The 18,712-nt window shown below is 45.4% G+C and overlaps 2 protein-coding genes across 32 annotated transcripts in view; one reads left to right on the forward strand and one right to left on the reverse strand.

The window, feature by feature from the left end:
• The window catches only part of CAMK2D (calcium/calmodulin dependent protein kinase II delta), a 201,500-nt gene that overhangs the window by 168,838 nt on the left and 13,950 nt on the right, over positions 1–18,712 (forward strand). The gene's annotated exons all lie outside the window — the stretch shown is intronic.
• Positions 4,235–18,712, reverse strand: part of ANK2 (ankyrin 2) — a 261,369-nt gene continuing 246,891 nt past the window's right edge. For 16 of the 29 annotated variants that reach the window (XM_053939996.1, XM_053939997.1, XM_053940011.1 and 13 more), the window contains 5 exons: positions 18,218–18,310; positions 17,729–17,812; positions 16,549–16,713; positions 15,274–15,456; positions 14,131–14,391 (listed from right to left, as the gene is read on the reverse strand). In XM_053939996.1, coding sequence (XP_053795971.1) covers positions 14,281–14,391; positions 15,274–15,456; positions 16,549–16,713; positions 17,729–17,812; positions 18,218–18,310 — 636 coding nt within the window. In that variant the 3' untranslated portion in view covers positions 14,131–14,280. Of the gene's footprint in view, positions 6,457–14,130; positions 14,392–15,273; positions 15,457–16,548; positions 16,714–17,728; positions 17,813–18,217; positions 18,311–18,712 lie in introns of those variants that run through there. The other 13 variants (XM_053940017.1, XM_053940015.1, XM_053940010.1 and 10 more) reach the window with 5 other exon arrangements.

Raw genomic sequence — 18,712 nt, forward strand, 5'->3', positions numbered from 1 at the left:
TTTCTGAAGGGTCAGGTTGGGCTGAGCCCCAGGTGATCCAACCTGTGCCTTACCTTTACAACCTTCTCTGGGTTTGGTCAGCTACAGTAGAAATAGGAGGGCAGAAACTGTTCATCTTTTCCCCTTTTTTATTTCTTTTAAATGTTCTTTGTTGACCAGAGAACATATTTGTATGATTATAATTATAATCCATTATAATAAATGGATTTTAAAAGGGGAAAACTTTTTGGGAGCTTTAGAGACTTAGGAAGAAAATACTGGGGGGAAAAAACCCACCAACCCAAAACTATTACACAAAAACTCAAACCCCAGAGGGTTTGCAGAAGTGGTTCTAGGCAGATCAGAGCACAGAGTCCTCATGTTCTGGGGCTGCAGCCCTTAGATTCAGGTGGAGTTGGGAACATGGGAGCACTCTGAGTATATATAAATACATACATTCTTTAAATTCGAAAACTTGGAATGAGGGATGGGAAGTTTTGTCCCAGTAGAGGAGTATTTGACTGTAAAAAACTTGTGGGTGTATTGGTCTTTTTCTATGAAATACTGATGGTTTGCTGCACTCTAGTGGTGTTCAGTAGGAGTCTTGTGCAAGTCTCTGAGTTCTGCTCAGAGAAAGCTGGGAGGTTATTTCTGTCTGACCTCACAAATGTTCAACCTGCTCTTTTAAGCTGTATTTTAGTGTTTTCCTTGTAGCACTGGAGATAGAAATAGGTACTTTCAGATGCTCCTTGTGTTATTCTCTGTGTGTTTGGGGTGACTGGGTGAGGAGGGACTGGGGATTTTGTCCTTACTGCTAGTTCTTAGATTAATATTCAATATTATCAGCTCAGTCCTTCTGATTAGTATCAGTGGCTTTTCACTGTACGGCTTAGAATGTTGGTGCATGATGAAAAGGCTGGGATTGACTCACTGCTTTGCATAATTTCAAGGAATGGTCCTTTAGATGTGTGCGATTCATATTTCTTTAGATCTCTTTCCCTTCAGTCTGATATTGTGCAACTCGGAGCTAAGGCAGCATCACATGGAGGAGGAAGGACTGGGTGCAGCCTGTGTCGTTACCTTCGATGAACGGCTGGCAAGATCCTACCAGCAACTCACCAATTGAAGCCACAGGGCTTCTGCAGATGCAGCAGTTATTTCTGTGTACCTTGAAAGAGAACAGGCTGTCTCCAAGGTAGCTTTCCCCATGCTGTCTCCAGAACTTAGGTTAATGTTGGAGCAAATGTTGTAATTGACATTTTCTTTTGGGGTTCGTGGAGTGGGAGCTGCAGGCTGAGGTTAGTGGAGAAGGGTCCAGAGCTGCAGAAGGGCCCCTGGGCTTTCTGAAGTTTTCCTCAGAGAAGGGTCTGGGTGCAGGCACATCCAGGCTTCGTCCACGGGTTGTGTCCAAGGGCTTATGCAAGTGTAAATGAAACATTACCCTGCAGGATTAAGCATGGTGAGCCACATTTATATATATATATAAAACAGAAAATTATTTATTATGATAATAAATAGAGTAAAAGACCTTAATCAAAATGATTCGGTGCGCAGTGAGGGTAGCTAGAACTGCTAGTATAGTGCACTGCTTCTGAAGGGATAGTGAAGCGATGATTTTAAAGCCAGTAAGTAGAGATGGGTATTGCTCATCCATTCCAACAACTGTGAGCCCATCTTATTTCTCAGCCTTTGGGAATAACCTTGATAGGAGATCCCAGTCAAGGGCAGGCATGTCCACAAGCTCTGGGAAGGGGCATGTTAGGAGACCCCACCATTTTACTAATGGTGTAATTCTGATATTTCCTTCTGGGGTTCATGAAGCAAAAGGGTGTTGTGGGCACTACGGGAGTTCCAGACAGGTTTGTAGCACTTCTGCAGGCTTTCATGTGCACTTTTTTTTTTACTTTAACCCTGTTATTCTAACAGCTCCCATAGAGTCCTATAGACATAAGAACATAAATCTGAAATGGTATGACAAAGGGGAAAAGATAATCCTCACAGTCAGCAAGCTGCTGGAACAATAGAAGCAGGGGAAACACCAGTTAATTCAGTTATTAATTTGGTTGAGATATTTATTTGTGTTTATTTGCTCTTTTAAATTTAATTATAGGGGAGTAAGGTGACAGGTGAGCTCAGCTTTAGCCTTAAGCTCAGCAACAGCTATGGTGGACCTCACATGATGGTCACTTGGGTATTGATTTAGTCAACAGACAAACGAGGTGTTGGATTTATTTAAAAAAAAACAAAACAACTCAACAAAACCACCACAACTTAATTTGACCAAAAAGGATGTTGATTTGGTGGAGCAGATCCAGAAAGCAGGAGAGAAAAGGGAGTCAGTTGTTTTTGGAAGGAAATGGGTGCCCTCACTAGACATGGAGTGCTCCGGGAATGTCCTGTTGGCTCAGGGGGATAAATGGGTTCAGGTCTGTGGTGGGGCATGGGTGAGTTTCCTGTCTGGGGGTGGTTGTGTGGCTGCGCGTCCTTGTTTGGGCTGTGACTGTAACAGCTGAAGCAATGACTTGTGAGTTCAGTATTGTGTCTTCATAGCCCTGCAGTGTGTGCATAGAACGAGGGTTACTCCTCACACCCTTCCAGTACATCAGAAATGTGTTTTCTTATAGGTCACCTTACTCCCTTTACCTGCAGAGACCCAAGTAACTCCCCCCATGCTCAATAGGCTCCTAGATGTAAAATCCTGTCCTGATGGCAGAAGTGGGAAGCAGAGCGGGACTATGGCTGCTGCTACAGCTGAGGACAGGGTTAGGCCTGGTGAGACAAGCCAGCTCTGGGTAGGGCACTGGAAAACACAGCAATGGCTGAGGATACAGCTGCTCTTCCTGGCGCTGTCACCGCACTGACAAGAATCGCAGCCAGTGACCTCTTTACCAGATATTTTGAAACCTGACAACTGTTGTAGCTTCGGGCTGTTCCCAAATGCTGCTTCCCGTGCTAAGTGCTTGCAGCAATTGCAGAGTCTGACCTGGGATATGGTGAATGTTTGGGTTTATTCCCTTAGGGAAATGGCCTGGATTTGGAAGTTTCCCACTATCAAAGGCCTGAAGTTTTAGGCTGGACTGTGCAGAGTATATGGCTTATAGCTACAAAATCCACTGATTATCCATGGTATGACCTGTCAGCAGAGAATTCAGTCTGTTTGTGTTTTCCAGCTCACTGAATTCTGCATCGTGAATCCATGCGTTCTAGGAAGTGCCCACAGGATGCTCCAGCACTTGTAGTGCAGTTTTATGGAATGTTAAGTAAAAATATAAAGTCATCTATGGAAGGAGACAGCTACCACCCTTTGGTGGTAGCTACCACTAAGGTTGTCAGGGATGGTGGAATTTAGTAAACAGCTCTCTGCTGGTCATAGAGCCCACTGGCATCTTCAAGGTTTTGCTGGGAAGAGCAGGCTTTGCTAATAAAACCCATTGTTGAGCTGTCTTACATTCAGACTAGAGAAAAGCTTAGTTTGCTCTGGTTCATATAAATTTTAGACAGAAATAAAAAAAAAAGAAAGCCTTTTGCTTCTCTAGGTGGAAAGCAAGAGTAACTTAGTACTTGAATTATTGCTGCTACTTGTGAGGGCATATCAAGTACAAAGTCAGTCCCTTGATTTAATGACTTGTTTGTTAAAAAAAATAAATGGATGTGACTTGAGGAAAGGTATTCACTTTAGGTATTAAGGAGAAGTGGCCAGTGTCTTTCAGCAAAATAGTGTTTCTGTTTGGGAGTACTGACATTGTTGGGTGAAACTGATCAGGTTGGGATTTGGAAGCATAGAAAAACCAGTGCTAGCCTACCTCTGCTGTGTCTCCCTTTTCCCCAGCACTGCCATGCTGCCCGGCACAGGCAGTGATGCTCACCCAGGTCTCTGTAATTCTCCATTAGTTATCCCCATCTGGTTTTCCCCGCTTGTCCTCAGGCCAGCAGGAGAGTGGTGTGCTGGAGGGACATGCAGTTTCTTTTAAGGTGGGGTTGTTGGCTTGCTGTGTGCAGGTTTGAGTGGAATTTGTGTGATTGTTGGAGAGTCATTAACACATAGTTGTCTGTCATTGGAAAAGGAGGAGGAAGAGAGGAAAGAGAGCTTTTGGCTTAGGTCATGCCCTTGACAAGGCGTTGCTGTTGCTGTGTCTGTGTGGAGCGAGCAAGCTGGGCACAGAGGAACTGTGACTCTGGCACTGCTGAGGTCCCCACGTGGGCACCGTCCCTCATCCCGCCATGCCAGTAGTAAAAGTGAGTGAGCCACCATTGCTACATTTAACACTTGTACATTTTTATTTAGTTAAATCAGCCATTGTACACATTGCAGCTATGTATTGTTAGTGTTGTATCTTTTTAATTTTTAACTAATACATGCCCTCATAGATATATTCAATTAGTGTTATCACCATGGGAACAAGATGCTGATTCGTCAACTTAAAATTCACTTCTTCTCACAGTATTCAAGTTCTCTGATAACACAGCAAAAAATCAAAATAAGAGGTGAATAACCATTATGCTGTTACACAGAACATCATCTGCACCGCAAAAACACAACAGAAATGCATTTCTTGAGAGCCCCATCCTTGAAGACCCTCCTGTGCTGTCTCGGACAGTCAGGAAGCCACGATGCGCTGTGAGATGTTTCATCAGGGGTCTCATTCGATTTGGCTGCCAAAACACTTTTTTCTTTAAGTTTCTTTTCTTGCCTGCCCAAAAAGTGTCGGCATGGCACCTCATGGTTCTGCCCACAGGAAGCCAGAACTCCAGAGGTGTTTCCATGCTTTTGGCATCATTACCTTAATGAGGAAGTGCCCTTGTTCTGAGCACTGAGTGAGTCATTAAAAAAAAAAAAAACAAAACCAAAGAACCCTATAATTGTAGAAGGCCAGATAAGCTTGGACAAAGGATTGCTCCTAGAGGAGAGGGTTGGTTTTACTCTGGTGCTGAGTCTACTATTTAAAAAATGAAATAGCTGTTTAAAAGCATTAAGTTGGTGTGTTTGTGTGTATGCGTGTTATGTTAAAACCCTACAGAGCTCCCTCCATTAAATATTAAGGTATAGGACACCCAAAATATCAGATCCCTATGTTCCCCTTGTGGAAAATAAAAGTGCAGACATGCTAATGTGGTTTTCAGAGGGTTGGTTTAGAAATATATATATATATAATATAGTTACATAACAAAATATGAACAGAAACCGGCTGCCGAGGATTGTGAGCACTTGTTCTTTAAAAAACACTTGATCAGAAGATAAAAACTGCTCGCTCAGTGCTAAGAGGGCCTAGAAGCTGACATGGTTCTAGGAGGGTTTGGTTTTGACCTTCAAATGCCACATGCGTGTATCGGCTAAGAGGCAATCTCGATAAAACACGGTGAATTAATTATTCTCCTTGTATAGTGGGTAAGTCTTTGTCCCGTAGTTATCTACAGTGCAGTGGCCAGCAGGAAGCACCCCCAGTCTGTTGGTGAGGTCAGCTAAGCAGTGATGGAAATGGGAGACTACCGGAGTTAGGATTGTTTAATACACCCCGCCACAGGTCCGGATCTATAGGCTTGAATACCATATGCGAACATGCCACAGGTAGAGCTGCTAGCAACTTGTGTACATAGTGGGGAAGTTTGTCTTTCATTTTCTTTTGGAAACGTTTCAGTGGCTGTGCGAAGGTGTCTGCACAATTAATGGCCACAGTCAGCTGTGATTCATGTGAACAGCTGCCCTTTGCCTGACTCGCGCAGCCTTTGCCTAGACCGGATCTCTAAACAGGAACTCTTAGTACTCGGTAGCTCTGCAGTGCTTCCTCCTGGGTCAGTCAGCATTTGTGGTCCGGGTGGTGCCGTGCCGTGATCTGTTGCCATTCCGCTGGGTCACTGCACCTCATAACCCACGATGCCAACGGGCAGTGTTCTGCGGTCTCGTGAGTTCAAATACTCTGCTATTTACAGTTTACACGTCAACTCCCTTGTACGGTGCATGTACACAGTCAGTGGAAGAGGCCTGTTGATGAAGTCTGCTTGGCAAGGGCCGTGTCAGTAAGCGAGCGCCAGAGCAAAGGGACAGGGACAAGTGGCGACGCTGACAGGGTGCCAGCATGGCGGATAAATCATCCTGCCTAAAGGATGCTATCTTTGGTCACAAATTAGCTTACAGGGTGAAAAATCATAACAGCACAAAATGCAGCTTGGGATGGGAAGAAATTATTTCACTGCAGCTGCACAGGTAGGAGCGGCAGTGACGACTCTGCTACCCAGGGACGGTGACGGCTGCGTATGGGAGGGGTCACGTGGCGCTTTGCAGGGGCAGCAGCTTCTCACTTGGCATCCTGTGTCCAGTCCTCCTGGCAGAAGTGCCTAAGAAGCTGCTGGAGGTCATGCTGGAGGTCATCCCTGGGGAGTGCTTCTGGGGTGTCTTCCAGCTCTTCTATGTGAACATGTTTTCCATAGCGGTCCTTCATCACAGTCCTCTTCTGTGTGCTGGCTTTACTTAGTATTGTCCTGGAACCAAAAAAAAATGAGAGACCTGACTTAGAAAGGCCACTGTTCTGGAGGTCTGAGGGAATCATGGTTTTCAGGCTTTTCCAAGGCAGAGTTATACATGCTGGAGAGAAGGCACAGCAAGGTGTGAGTATGATGCAATGGTCAACTCCTATGGATTTTTACCCTTTTTACTTTATATATTCTCTGTATTCTTTACATATATGTTTGTAGCCTATTATATAACCTAGCTTCAGTATTTTCTTAGGCAGAAAGACCAAACAAATTCCAGGATCCCTATGCTATTTTGGTATTCCTTAAAAACCAAGGTTGAAATCAGATCTTTGAGACATATTTTTATCAATAGGGCTGAGTCTTCATCCAACGAAGGGTAGATTTAGAAGGTACTAGAGGTTGGGACATTACTTAACTGAGTGTGCTTGTAGTTGGGAACTTTTGTCAGGTATGGTAATTTGCAAAATCAAGAAAAATGTTACATGCATCACGGAGGGTGTGCAGCCTCAGTGTTTTCCAAGTGAGGATTCCTATATTATAAAGGTACCCCTGCTTACCATCCTGTGTCTGCCTCTTATTTCTAGAACCAGAGAGAAAGGCATCAAAGTGCATGTGAATGGATGATGAATGGAGAGTGAAGAATGGCTGCATGGAGAATGAAGGGAGGATGTATGGAGCATGGATGACAAATGGAGAAAGGGTGATGAATGAAAGGAGACTGAAGAATGATGATTGGAGAGTGAGTGGATAGAGAACGGATGAGCAATGAATGTATAGAGGGATGAATGCTAACTAAAATTAGCAAATCAATAAGGACTGTACATGTGTCATTCTGGGTTTGCATCTTCAGCATTTTCTGAGGGAAAGTTCACCTAAGGAGCCTTACATAAAGGTACCCCTGTTTACCACCCTGTGTCTGCCTCTTATTTCTAGAACCAGAGAGAAAGGCATTAAAGTGCATGGAGGACGTATGGATGGATGGAGAGTTGGATGATAATTGGAGAGTGGCTGATATGATGGGATGTGTGTATGGAGCCTGGATGATGGATGAATGAGGAATGGATGAATGGAGAGTTGGATGTATGCAGAGTGGCTGATATGATTGGATGTGTGTATGGAGCCTGGATGATGGATGAATGAAGAATGGATGAATGGAGAGTTGGATGTATGCAGAGTGGCTGATATGATGGGATGTGTGTATGGAGCCTGGATGATGGATGAATGAGGAATGGATGAATGGAGAGTTGGATGATGACTGGATGGAGACTGGAGGATGGATGTATGCAGAGTGGCTGATATGATGGGATGTGTGTATGGAGCCTGGATGATGGATGAATGAGGAATGGATGAATGGAGAGTTGGATGATGACTGGATGGAGACTGGAGGATGGATGTATGCAGAGTGGCTGATATGATGGGATGTGTGTATGGAGCCTGGATGATGGATGAATGAGGAATGGATGAATGGAGAGTTGGATGTATGCAGAGTGGCTGATATGATGGGATGTGTGTATGGAGCCTGGATGATGGATGAATGAGGAATGGATGAATGGAGAGTTGGATGTATGCAGAGTGGCTGATATGATGGGATGTGTGTATGGAGCCTGGATGATGGATGAATGAGGAATGGATGAATGGAGAGTTGGATGATGACTGGATGGAGACTGGAGGATGGATGTATGCAGAGTGGCTGATATGATGGGATGTGTGTATGGAGCCTGGATGATGGATGAATGAGGAATGGATGAATGGAGAGTTGGATGTATGCAGAGTGGCTGATATGATGGGATGTGTGTATGGAGCCTGGATGATGGATGAATGCGGAATGGATGAATGGAGAGTTGGATGTATGCAGAGTGGCTGATATGATTGGATGTGTGTATGGAGCCTGGATGATGGATGAATGAAGAATGGATGAATGGAGAGTTGGATGTATGCAGAGTGGCTGATATGATGGGATGTGTGTATGGAGCCTGGATGATGGATGAATGAGGAATGGATGAATGGAGAGTTGGATGTATGCAGAGTGGCTGATATGGGATGTGTGTATGGAGCCTGGATGATGGATGAATGAGGAATGGATGAATGGAGAGTTGGATGTATGCAGAGTGGCTGATATGATGGGATGTGTGTATGGAGCCTGGATGATGGATGAATGAGGAATGGATGAATGGAGAGTTGGATGATGACTGGATGGAGACTGGAGGATGGATGTATGCAGAGTGGCTGATATGATGGGATGTGTGTATGGAGCCTGGATGATGGATGAATGAGGAATGGATGAATGGAGAGTTGGATGTATGCAGAGTGGCTGATATGATGGGATGTGTGTATGGAGCCTGGATGATGGATGAATGGGGAGTTGGATGGAGACTGGAGGATGGATGTATGCAGAGTGGCTGATATGATGGGATGTGTGTATGGAGCCTGGATGATGGATGAATGAGGAATGGATGAATGGAGAGTTGGATGTATGCAGAGTGGCTGATATGATTGGATGTGTGTATGGAGCCTGGATGATGGATGAATGAAGAATGGATGAATGGAGAGTTGGATGTATGCAGAGTGGCTGATATGATGGGATGTGTGTATGGAGCCTGGATGATGGATGAATGAGGAATGGATGAATGGAGAGTTGGATGATGACTGGATGGAGACTGGAGGATGGATGTATGCAGAGTGGCTGATATGATGGGATGTGTGTATGGAGCCTGGATGATGGATGAATGAGGAATGGATGAATGGAGAGTTGGATGTATGCAGAGTGGCTGATATGATTGGATGTGTGTATGGAGCCTGGATGATGGATGAATGGAGAGTTGGATGTATGCAGAGTGGCTGATATGATGGGATGTGTGTATGGAGCCTGGATGATGGATAAATGAGGAATGGATGAATGGAGAGTTGGATGTATGCAGAGTGGCTGATATGATGGGATGTGTGTATGGAGCCTGGATGATGGATGAATGGAGAGTTGGATGATGACTGGATGGAGACTGGAGGATGGATGTATGCAGAGTGGCTGATATGATGGGATGTGTGTATGGAGCCTGGATGATGGATGAATGAGGAATGGATGAATGGAGAGTTGGATGTATGCAGAGTGGCTGATATGATGGGATGTGTGTATGGAGCCTGGATGATGGATGAATGAGGAATGGATGAATGGAGAGTTGGATGTATGCAGAGTGGCTGATATGATTGGATGTGTGTATGGAGCCTGGATGATGGATGAATGAAGAATGGATGAATGGAGAGTTGGATGTATGCAGAGTGGCTGATATGATGGGATGTGTGTATGGAGCCTGGATGATGGATGAATGAGGAATGGATGAATGGAGAGTTGGATGTATGCAGAGTGGCTGATATGATTGGATGTGTGTATGGAGCCTGGATGATGGATGAATGAAGAATGGATGAATGGAGAGTTGGATGTATGCAGAGTGGCTGATATGATGGGATGTGTGTATGGAGCCTGGATGATGGATGAATGAGGAATGGATGAATGGAGAGTTGGATGTATGCAGAGTGGCTGATATGATGGGATGTGTGTATGGAGCCTGGATGATGGATGAATGAGGAATGGATGAATGGAGAGTTGGATGATGACTGGATGGAGACTGGAGGATGGATGTATGCAGAGTGGCTGATATGATGGGATGTGTGTATGGAGCCTGGATGATGGATGAATGAGGAATGGATGAATGGAGAGTTGGATGTATGCAGAGTGGCTGATATGATGGGATGTGTGTATGGAGCCTGGATGATGGATGAATGAGGAATGGATGAATGGAGAGTTGGATGTATGCAGAGTGGCTGATATGATGGGATGTGTGTATGGAGCCTGGATGATGGATGAATGAGGAATGGGTGAATGGAGAGTTGGATGATGACTGGATGGAGACTGGAGGATGGATGTATGCAGAGTGGCTGATATGATGGGATGTGTGTATGGAGCCTGGATGATGGATGAATGAGGAATGGATGAATGGAGAGTTGGATGATGACTGGATGGAGACTGGAGGATGGATGTATGCAGAGTGGCTGATATGATGGGATGTGTGTATGGAGCCTGGATGATGGATGAATGAGGAATGGATGAATGGAGAGTTGGATGTATGCAGAGTGGCTGATATGATGGGATGTGTGTATGGAGCCTGGACGATGGATGAATGAGGAATGGATGAATGGAGAGTTGGAACTATGCAGAGTGGCTGATATGATGGGATGTGTGTATGGAGCCTGGATGATGGATGAATGAGGAATGGATGAATGGGGAGTTGGATGGAGACTGGAGGATGGATGTATGCAGAGTGGCTGATATGATGGGATGTGTGTATGGAGCCTGGATGATGGATGAATGAGGAATGGATGAATGGAGAGTTGGATGATTGGATGGATGTATGGAGAAGTGGATGATGATAGGATGGATACATGGAGATTTGGATGATGATTGAAATGATGTATGGAGAGTGGGTGATGAATGGATGAGGAATGGATGGGATGATGCATGTGTGGAGTCTGGATGATAAAGGGCTGAGGATGGAGATACAGAGACTGTAGTGAGCATGGACGATGAACGACTGCTAATAGATACTTGCAAATGCAATGAGCATTGTGGGTATGTTATGATGTGCATCCTCATCCCCAGTGTTTTCCAGCTCAGGAAAAGTCAAGGCAAGGCATCCTGCATGATTCTGGCCCAATTTACCAGCCATTGTCTGCCTGTCAGGTCTAGGAGGAGGATGAGGAGGAGTGTGAGGTAGAGTAGGAGGAGCAAGACTAGGAGGAGTATGAAATATGTGAGGCAGAGGAGGAGTGGAAATAGCACAGGGCATTTGAGGCAGAGGAGCAGTGCGAATACCAGAAGGGGGCATGTGGAGACCATGAGATGTGTGAAGAGCACAAGGGGGCGCACAAATACCTCTAAGTGAGTGTGAATAGAGCGAGGGGCAGAGTAAATACTGGTGGGTGGACAAAGATGAGTGTAAATACCAGGAGGGGGAGCATGAAGAGGAGTGCAAATACCACTGAGAGCAAATGGCATTGCAAGTGCCAATACTGTGAGCAGAAGCACAAATACTGCTAAGAGAGTGCGAATACCACAAGGGTTGCACTAATACCGCAAAGCGAGCGCGAATACCGCGAGGATTTGCGCTAATACCGCTAAGCAAATACCGCGAGGATTTGCGCTAATACCGCTAAGCGAATACCGCGAGGATTTGCGCGAATACCGCGAGGATTTGCGCGAATACCGCGAGGATTTGCGCTAATACCGCTAAGCAAATACCGCGAGGATTTGCGCTAATACCGCTAAGCGAATACCGCGAGGGTTAGCGCGAATACCGCGAGGATTTGCGCTAATACCGCTAAGCGAATACCGCGAGGATTTGCGCTAATACCGCTAAGCGAATACCGCGAGGGTTAGCGCGAATACCGCGAGGATTTGCGCGAATACCGCGAGGATTTGCGCTAATACCGCTAAGCAAATACCGCGAGGATTTGCGCTAATACCGCTAAGCGAATACCGCGAGGGTTAGCGCGAATACCGCGAGGATTTGCGCGAATACCGCGAGGATTTGCGCGAATACCGCTAAGCGAATACCGCGAGGATTTGCGCTAATACCGCTAAGCGAATACCGCGAGGATTTGCGCGAATACCGCGAGGATTTGCGCTAATACCGCTAAGCAAATACCGCGAGGATTTGCGCTAATACCGCTAAGCGAATACCGCGAGGGTTAGCGCGAATACCGCGAGGATTTGCGCTAATACCGCTAAGCGAATACCGCGAGGATTTGCGCTAATACCGCGAGGATTTGCGCTAATACCGCTAAGCAAATACCGCGAGGATTTGCGCTAATACCGCTAAGCGAATACCGCGAGGGTTAGCGCGAATACCGCGAGGATTTGCGCGAATACCGCGAGGATTTGCGCGAATACCGCTAAGCGAATACCGCGAGGGTTAGCGCTAATACTGCTAAGCGAATACCGCGAGGATTTGCGCGAATACCGCGAGGATTTGCGCGAATACCGCGAGGATTTGCGCGAATACCGCGAGGCTTAGCGCGAATACCGCGAGGCTTAGCGCGAATACCGCGAGGCTTAGCGCGAATACCGCGAGGCTTAGCGCGAATACCGCGAGGCTTAGCGCGAATACCGCGAGGATTTGCGCGAATACTGCTAAGCGAATACCGCGAGGATTTGCGCGAATACCGCGAGGATTTGCGCGAATACCGCGAGGATTTGCGCGAATACCGCTAAACGAATACCGCGAGGATTTGCGCGAATACCGCGAGGGTTAGCGCAAATACCGCTAAACGAATACCGCGAGGGTTAGCGCGAATACCGCGAGGATTTGCGCGAATACCGCGAGGGTTAGCGCGAATACCGCGAGGATTTGCGCGAATACCGCGAGGGTTAGCGCGAATACCGCTAAGCGAATACCGCGAGGATTTGCGCGAATACCGCGAGGATTTGCGCGAATACCGCTAAACGAATACCGCGAGGATTTGCGCGAATACCGCGAGGCTTAGCACGAATACCGCGAGGCTTAGCGCGAATACCGCGAGGATTTGCGCGAATACCGCTAAGCGAATACCGCGAGGATTTGCGCGAATACCGCGAGGATTTGCGCGAATACCGCGAGGGTTAGCGCGAATACCGCGAGGATTTGCGCGAATACCGCTAAGCGAATACCGCGAGGATTTGCGCGAATACCGCGAGGATTTGCGCTAATACCGCTAAGCGAATACCGCGAGGATTTGCGCGAATACCGCGAGGATTAGCGCGAATACCGCGAGGATTTGCGCGAATACCGCGAGGATCTGCGCGAATACCGCTAAGCGAATACCGCGAGGATTTGCGCGAATACCGCGAGGATTTGCGCGAATACCGCGAGGATTTGCGCGAATACCGCGAGGATTTGCGCTAATACCGCTAAGCGAATTCCGCGAGGATTTGCGCGAATACCGCGAGGCTTAGCGCGAATACCGCGAGGATTTGCGCGAATACCGCGAGGATTTGCGCGAATACCGCTAAACGAATACCGCGAGGATTTGCGCTAATACCGCTAAGCGAATACCGCGAGGGTTAGCGCGAATACCGCTAAACGAATACCGCGAGGGTTAGCGCGAATACCGCGAGGATTTGCGCTAATACCGCTAAGCAAATACCGCGAGGGTTAGCGCGAATACCGCGAGGATTTGCGCCAATACCGCGAGGCTTTGCGCGAATACCGCGAGGGCTTGCGCTACATTTTGCCATAATCTCTTCATTCCTGGTCATCCAGTCATTCACCATCTAGCCATTAATTCTCCATCACATCCATGTCCAAGCACCGTCATTCGTCCTCCGTCCACTCTCCATCTATAACCTATTTACCAATCAACCATCATCCATTCGTTCCCCATCATCCACTCATTCACCATCTATTTATTCCCTATTATCCATCCATCCATTAATTCTCCATTATTCATCATCCCTACATTCATAACCCCATCATCCATCCATTCTACACTCATCTATTAATTCTTCATTCATTCCTCATTTTTTGGTCTCTATCCATTCTCCAGCCATCCATTCATTCACCATTCAATTAGAACTATGTTACTTTGCGAAACTTATGAAAAATAACTTGCAGAAAATAAATACCAGCCTTTGTATTAACTCCTGTACCAAGGTTGCGTGGAAAGCGTTTTATTTCAGTGTTATGTACACCATCACTGCTGTTGGGTTAGTCATTGCTTTAATACCACCACAACTAAAGCTTCGCAGGCATTCACTGCAATCCACTCCTGTGACTGTGTTAATTCATTTGCAGTAACACTTCATCAGCTTGTCAAGCCAAACCTTTTAATTACTGATCCATCGTCTTTCTTGATTTCTTTCTCTACCAAAGCAGGGACTTGCACTGTCATGTGGTGACCTGTATAGCTCAAAGCCTCCAATGAAAACATAAACTTCGAATTACAACACAGCCAAAACACCTGGTGCTCTTCCTACCTTAGTCCTTCATATTCACACAACCCAATGCTGAGAAAATGCTGAACAGGCACCTGTAAGAAGCAACTGCATCCCTCCCTCCTGCAGACACGTGACATGCAGTGTCTCCTAGAGAGCAGTTTCATTTCAGCAATGATTGTACCAAAGCATGTCACAGTAGCAGCTCCAGACTTGTGGATTTACTGAGACAGTAGCTGGGCACTAAACGCTCATTCCCAAGCCACCTCTTTGAACTATTACCATACAGTTCTTGCCCCTTGTTTGGCTTCTGTGAGAACAAGGGGACCAGGCTGCTGGTCTGGACTCCTGGTCACAAAACCCAAACCACACAGCCACGTCACCTATTGCTGCACAGCATTTATCTATTTATCTGTTTTTAAGTATTTATTTCAACCTCTAAGACATGCTAATAAAGGGGACAAGAGACTGGATTCAGGGGAGGAAAACATCCATTTACCCAGAGTGGGGGCGTAACTGTAGCCACTTCTACAGTTACCTCCACAGTGATAACACAGGAATGAACTTAAACTGCACTCACACCCAAGACTTCTAAGAATTTCACACAAAGCCTCTATGATGTTTTCTTTTAGTCTCAGCAAGTGTCTTAACTAATTCTGCAATGCCAGCTTTCACTCCACATTGTTTAAATATGCATATTTTTGTAACATTGCTGAGTATAAGAACAGAGTTATCCTCGGTTTAGGAGTCGCCAGTTGAGTCTGCTAGGCCACCAGTTTTGGTCCTTTCAGGAGAACGGCCTTTGTCCCTGGGGTTGTGGCCACACTTGCTGTACTGCTGTAATATATAAAAGTTATTTTTACCTCTTCAAAGTCCTCTTTGGCTGACGGAAGATCAGAAGCCAGGCTGGCATCCCCCAGGTGTTTCTCCGTCCTCTCTCCGTGCACTACAGTGGTCTTTATGACCTTGCTGACTTTCCGGCCCTCCACTGGTTCAGACTGGAATTTGGAGGCACTAGAGAGAATGGCAGGTTCAGACAGGGTCACCTGCAAGGTTAGAAAGCACAAGTGAGATGGAGATGAATTCCACACTTCATGATGTGCACTGGTCAAATTAACTTCTGTGTCTATGGGCTCCCCAGGGTAAAGTGTAGATCTGTTAGGGTCAGCTTACCGGAAAGAAAAAGAAAAGAAAAACGAGGGGGGAGGGGGGGAGGAAAAAAGGGGAAAAAAAGGAAAATAGAAAACAGAAGAATAGAAAAAAGAAAAATAGAAAAATAATAGAAGGAAAAAATAAAAGAAAAAATGAAAAAGAGGAAAAGGAAAAAATAAAAAATAAAAAGGAAGAGAGGTAAAAAGAAAAATAAGAAAACAGAAAAAATGAAAACAATAAAAAGAAGTAAAAAAGAAAAACAGGAAAAGGAAATGGAGAAAAAAAAGGAACAGAAAAAGGGGGAAAGGAAAAGGAGGGGGAAAAGGGAAAAAAGGAAAATAGAAAAAAGGAAAATAGAAAAAAAAGGAGGGAAAAAGAAAAAGGAAAAAGAGAAAAAAGAAGAATAGAAAAATAAAAAAAGGAAAAAGATGAAAAAAAGGAAAAAAAAAAAGAAAATAGAAAAAAAATAATAGGAAGAAAAAAGGCCAATAGAAAAAAGGGGGGAAAAAAATCAAGATTCTTTTTTCTTGTTACTTTACTCCTCCTAAAGAATTACTTCTGATTAGTAATTCCCGCAAGCAAAAGTATCAGTGATGTTTTTCACAATTCCAATAACTGCTTGCTGCACCTTGCTTTTGGCCCAGCACTGCTGAAGGCACACCCCCATTGCCAGCTTCTGGCCCTTACTCACAACTCAGTTGTGCTGATCCAGTTGCCTGTAGCGCCAGACAGTGAAGTACAGCAGGAAGGCACTTACCTTTTCAGACTGTATTTATTTTTAATTACCTGGCTCCAAAACAGTTTTTGTTTAAGTCTTAGATGTTTTTAGGCTCTTCAAAGCAACAATAGACCAGCAAGGTAAACTTACTGTAGCTATGGGGTTCTAGGACTGAGTGGCAGAATGAGCACGTGAAGCTGCAGTGGCTAAGAACCCTGCTGGCTAAGAGCCTGCTGCTCTGTGCCACGGCAGGCAAAGCACACCCTACCTCTGAGTGCTCACTGTCACTCTTCAGCACAACTCGCTTCACCACTTTGGAATAACCATCGCCCTCTTCCACACTGACGGGGGCTTGCGGTGTTCCCTGCATTAGCACCTCCTCTTTTTCCATGCCATCTGGAGCAACGTATCGCCGGATGATCTTCCGAGTGACCTGAAGGAATGGAGTTTAGTCCCCAAAGATGTAGCAGTAAAATATTCCTCTTTGTTCTCTATCTAGTATTTGCTACTCAAAGGACATTTTGTCCTGCATGAAAGAACCCGCATAGATGATTCTGTGTTCTATTCCTCAACACCTACTCAAGAGACTCATCTGGTGCTAAAGCTCTTGGAGGCACTGGCTGGCCAAAGCAAGAAAAGAATTACAGGGTTCAAGATGCGAAACTGCTCAGAAGGATGAATGTGCATCCTTCTGTGGATGACCCGAACCTCTGCGTGGCACAGTTCAACGCACAGACCTATCTGTAGGAACCTTCATGCTCTGTGCAACAAGAGCAAGGAATCTTTGGCTGGGATGGTTTATTCTACCAGGAATTCAAACAGGTTCCAGAGACAGCCTATCCAGCTGAGGGAGTGTGATGTCTTCTCAGAAGACAGAAGATGGGGTTTGCTACCGTCCCAGCTCAGGCAAGTCCTAGACCAAATCACTGAGCACCAAGTTGTCAGATAAAGAAAAGAGCACGGAAGTTGCCCTTTCACTTACATGCTGTGCAGAATTTGTTTTTCTAAGCATGATCTGGTTTTGAAGATCTAGACTCTGGGTTTATCTGACTCTTACAGACCAAGCCTTCCATTGCTTTCGTTAAGACAAACAAATAAACAAACATCTCACATAAGATTGCAGTGGAGTGGGCTTTTTGACGGGGTTTTTAAAAAGAAATAAACAAATTTGTTCTAAAATATTTGGATCTATGCAGAATTTTCCTTGGCTTTAAATGAAAGTTAACAAAATACAACCTGTTAGGTTGTACACTGTAACAGAACCATTTTGAGAATCTAAATTATTGTTCAAACTTTGGTATCTCTCATGAACTGAAATTCTCATTCCTTCCACTCTATACTCTTCAAATCATGCCCCTTCATAGCAGATAGTCTGGCATTTCTGTGGATGATTTTTCCTTCCTTTTACAGGAGAGGAAGAAGGTAGCAAAGGGCAGAATTGACAATACCTTCTTTACCACCGTGTGGCCATGTTCATCTGTGTACTGCTCTTCTGTGACTGTTTCTGGTGGCATTTCAGGCATACTATCAGCCTGTACGACAAAGAACAAAGCTGTGTGAAGCGAGGCCTTTGTGTGGGTCTTGAAATAAGCCACTTTAACATCAGTTAATTGGTTACAGAAGAGAAAAAAAATCAGCAATGTTAGGAAAAAAATACTATTCTGCAAATAAATCCTTAGAAAGGCGTGCACAGAAAAGGGATGCCACAGCACACAGGCAGAGATAAGTTAGTTGACCTTGTTGTATACAGGGCTGACAAACCTTCATCTTCCTCCTACCGAGGCATCTATGGAGTTTAGAGGGGGGTTAGCAGTGTTACTGTAATCCTAAGATTTATCCAATGGAGATGCATTATTTGGGAGCATCCCTGCTTGAGGTGCAACACAAACTCAGGCTTAAGGCAGCACAGGCTCGTGCAGTCATTCAACACGCGGTACCTGAATGATCACCCGGCGCCGAATGACCCTGGTAGTGACCATCTCGTCCTCGTCTGAGCTGAGCTCCAGCCCACCTAACTCTTCTGCTAACTCCTAGGGGAAGCATGGAAGCAGGATCTGTATGTGGTACTAGCAGTAGCTACAGCTTCTGTCTTCCTACCCCAGCTCTGCAATTCCTACATTTTGCATATGCTTTCTGGGTTAATTACACAGAAAAATATACAAAAGCCTTTTAATCCTCCACAGGGATAGTACAGAGTGCAGAACTCTTCAGTAGGACTGAACAGTTTTGACAAGAGGACAGTGTAGCAGTAGCTGATCAGAAAGATCAGAAGCAGCTGATCATGAAGTGTAGCTTTCCTGATCAGGAAGATCAGGAAAAATTAGTAACAAGTGCTGAACTTGTCTATCCTGCATAAGGAAGAATTAAAAGTTTAAACAAACACCTCAGAAGGCAAAGAGAGGCTGATAAGAATCACTTGGGAAATAGCTGTA

Source organism: Vidua chalybeata, chromosome 4 (assembly GCF_026979565.1).
Source record: "Vidua chalybeata isolate OUT-0048 chromosome 4, bVidCha1 merged haplotype, whole genome shotgun sequence".
Classification (NCBI taxonomy): domain Eukaryota; kingdom Metazoa; phylum Chordata; class Aves; order Passeriformes; family Viduidae; genus Vidua; species Vidua chalybeata.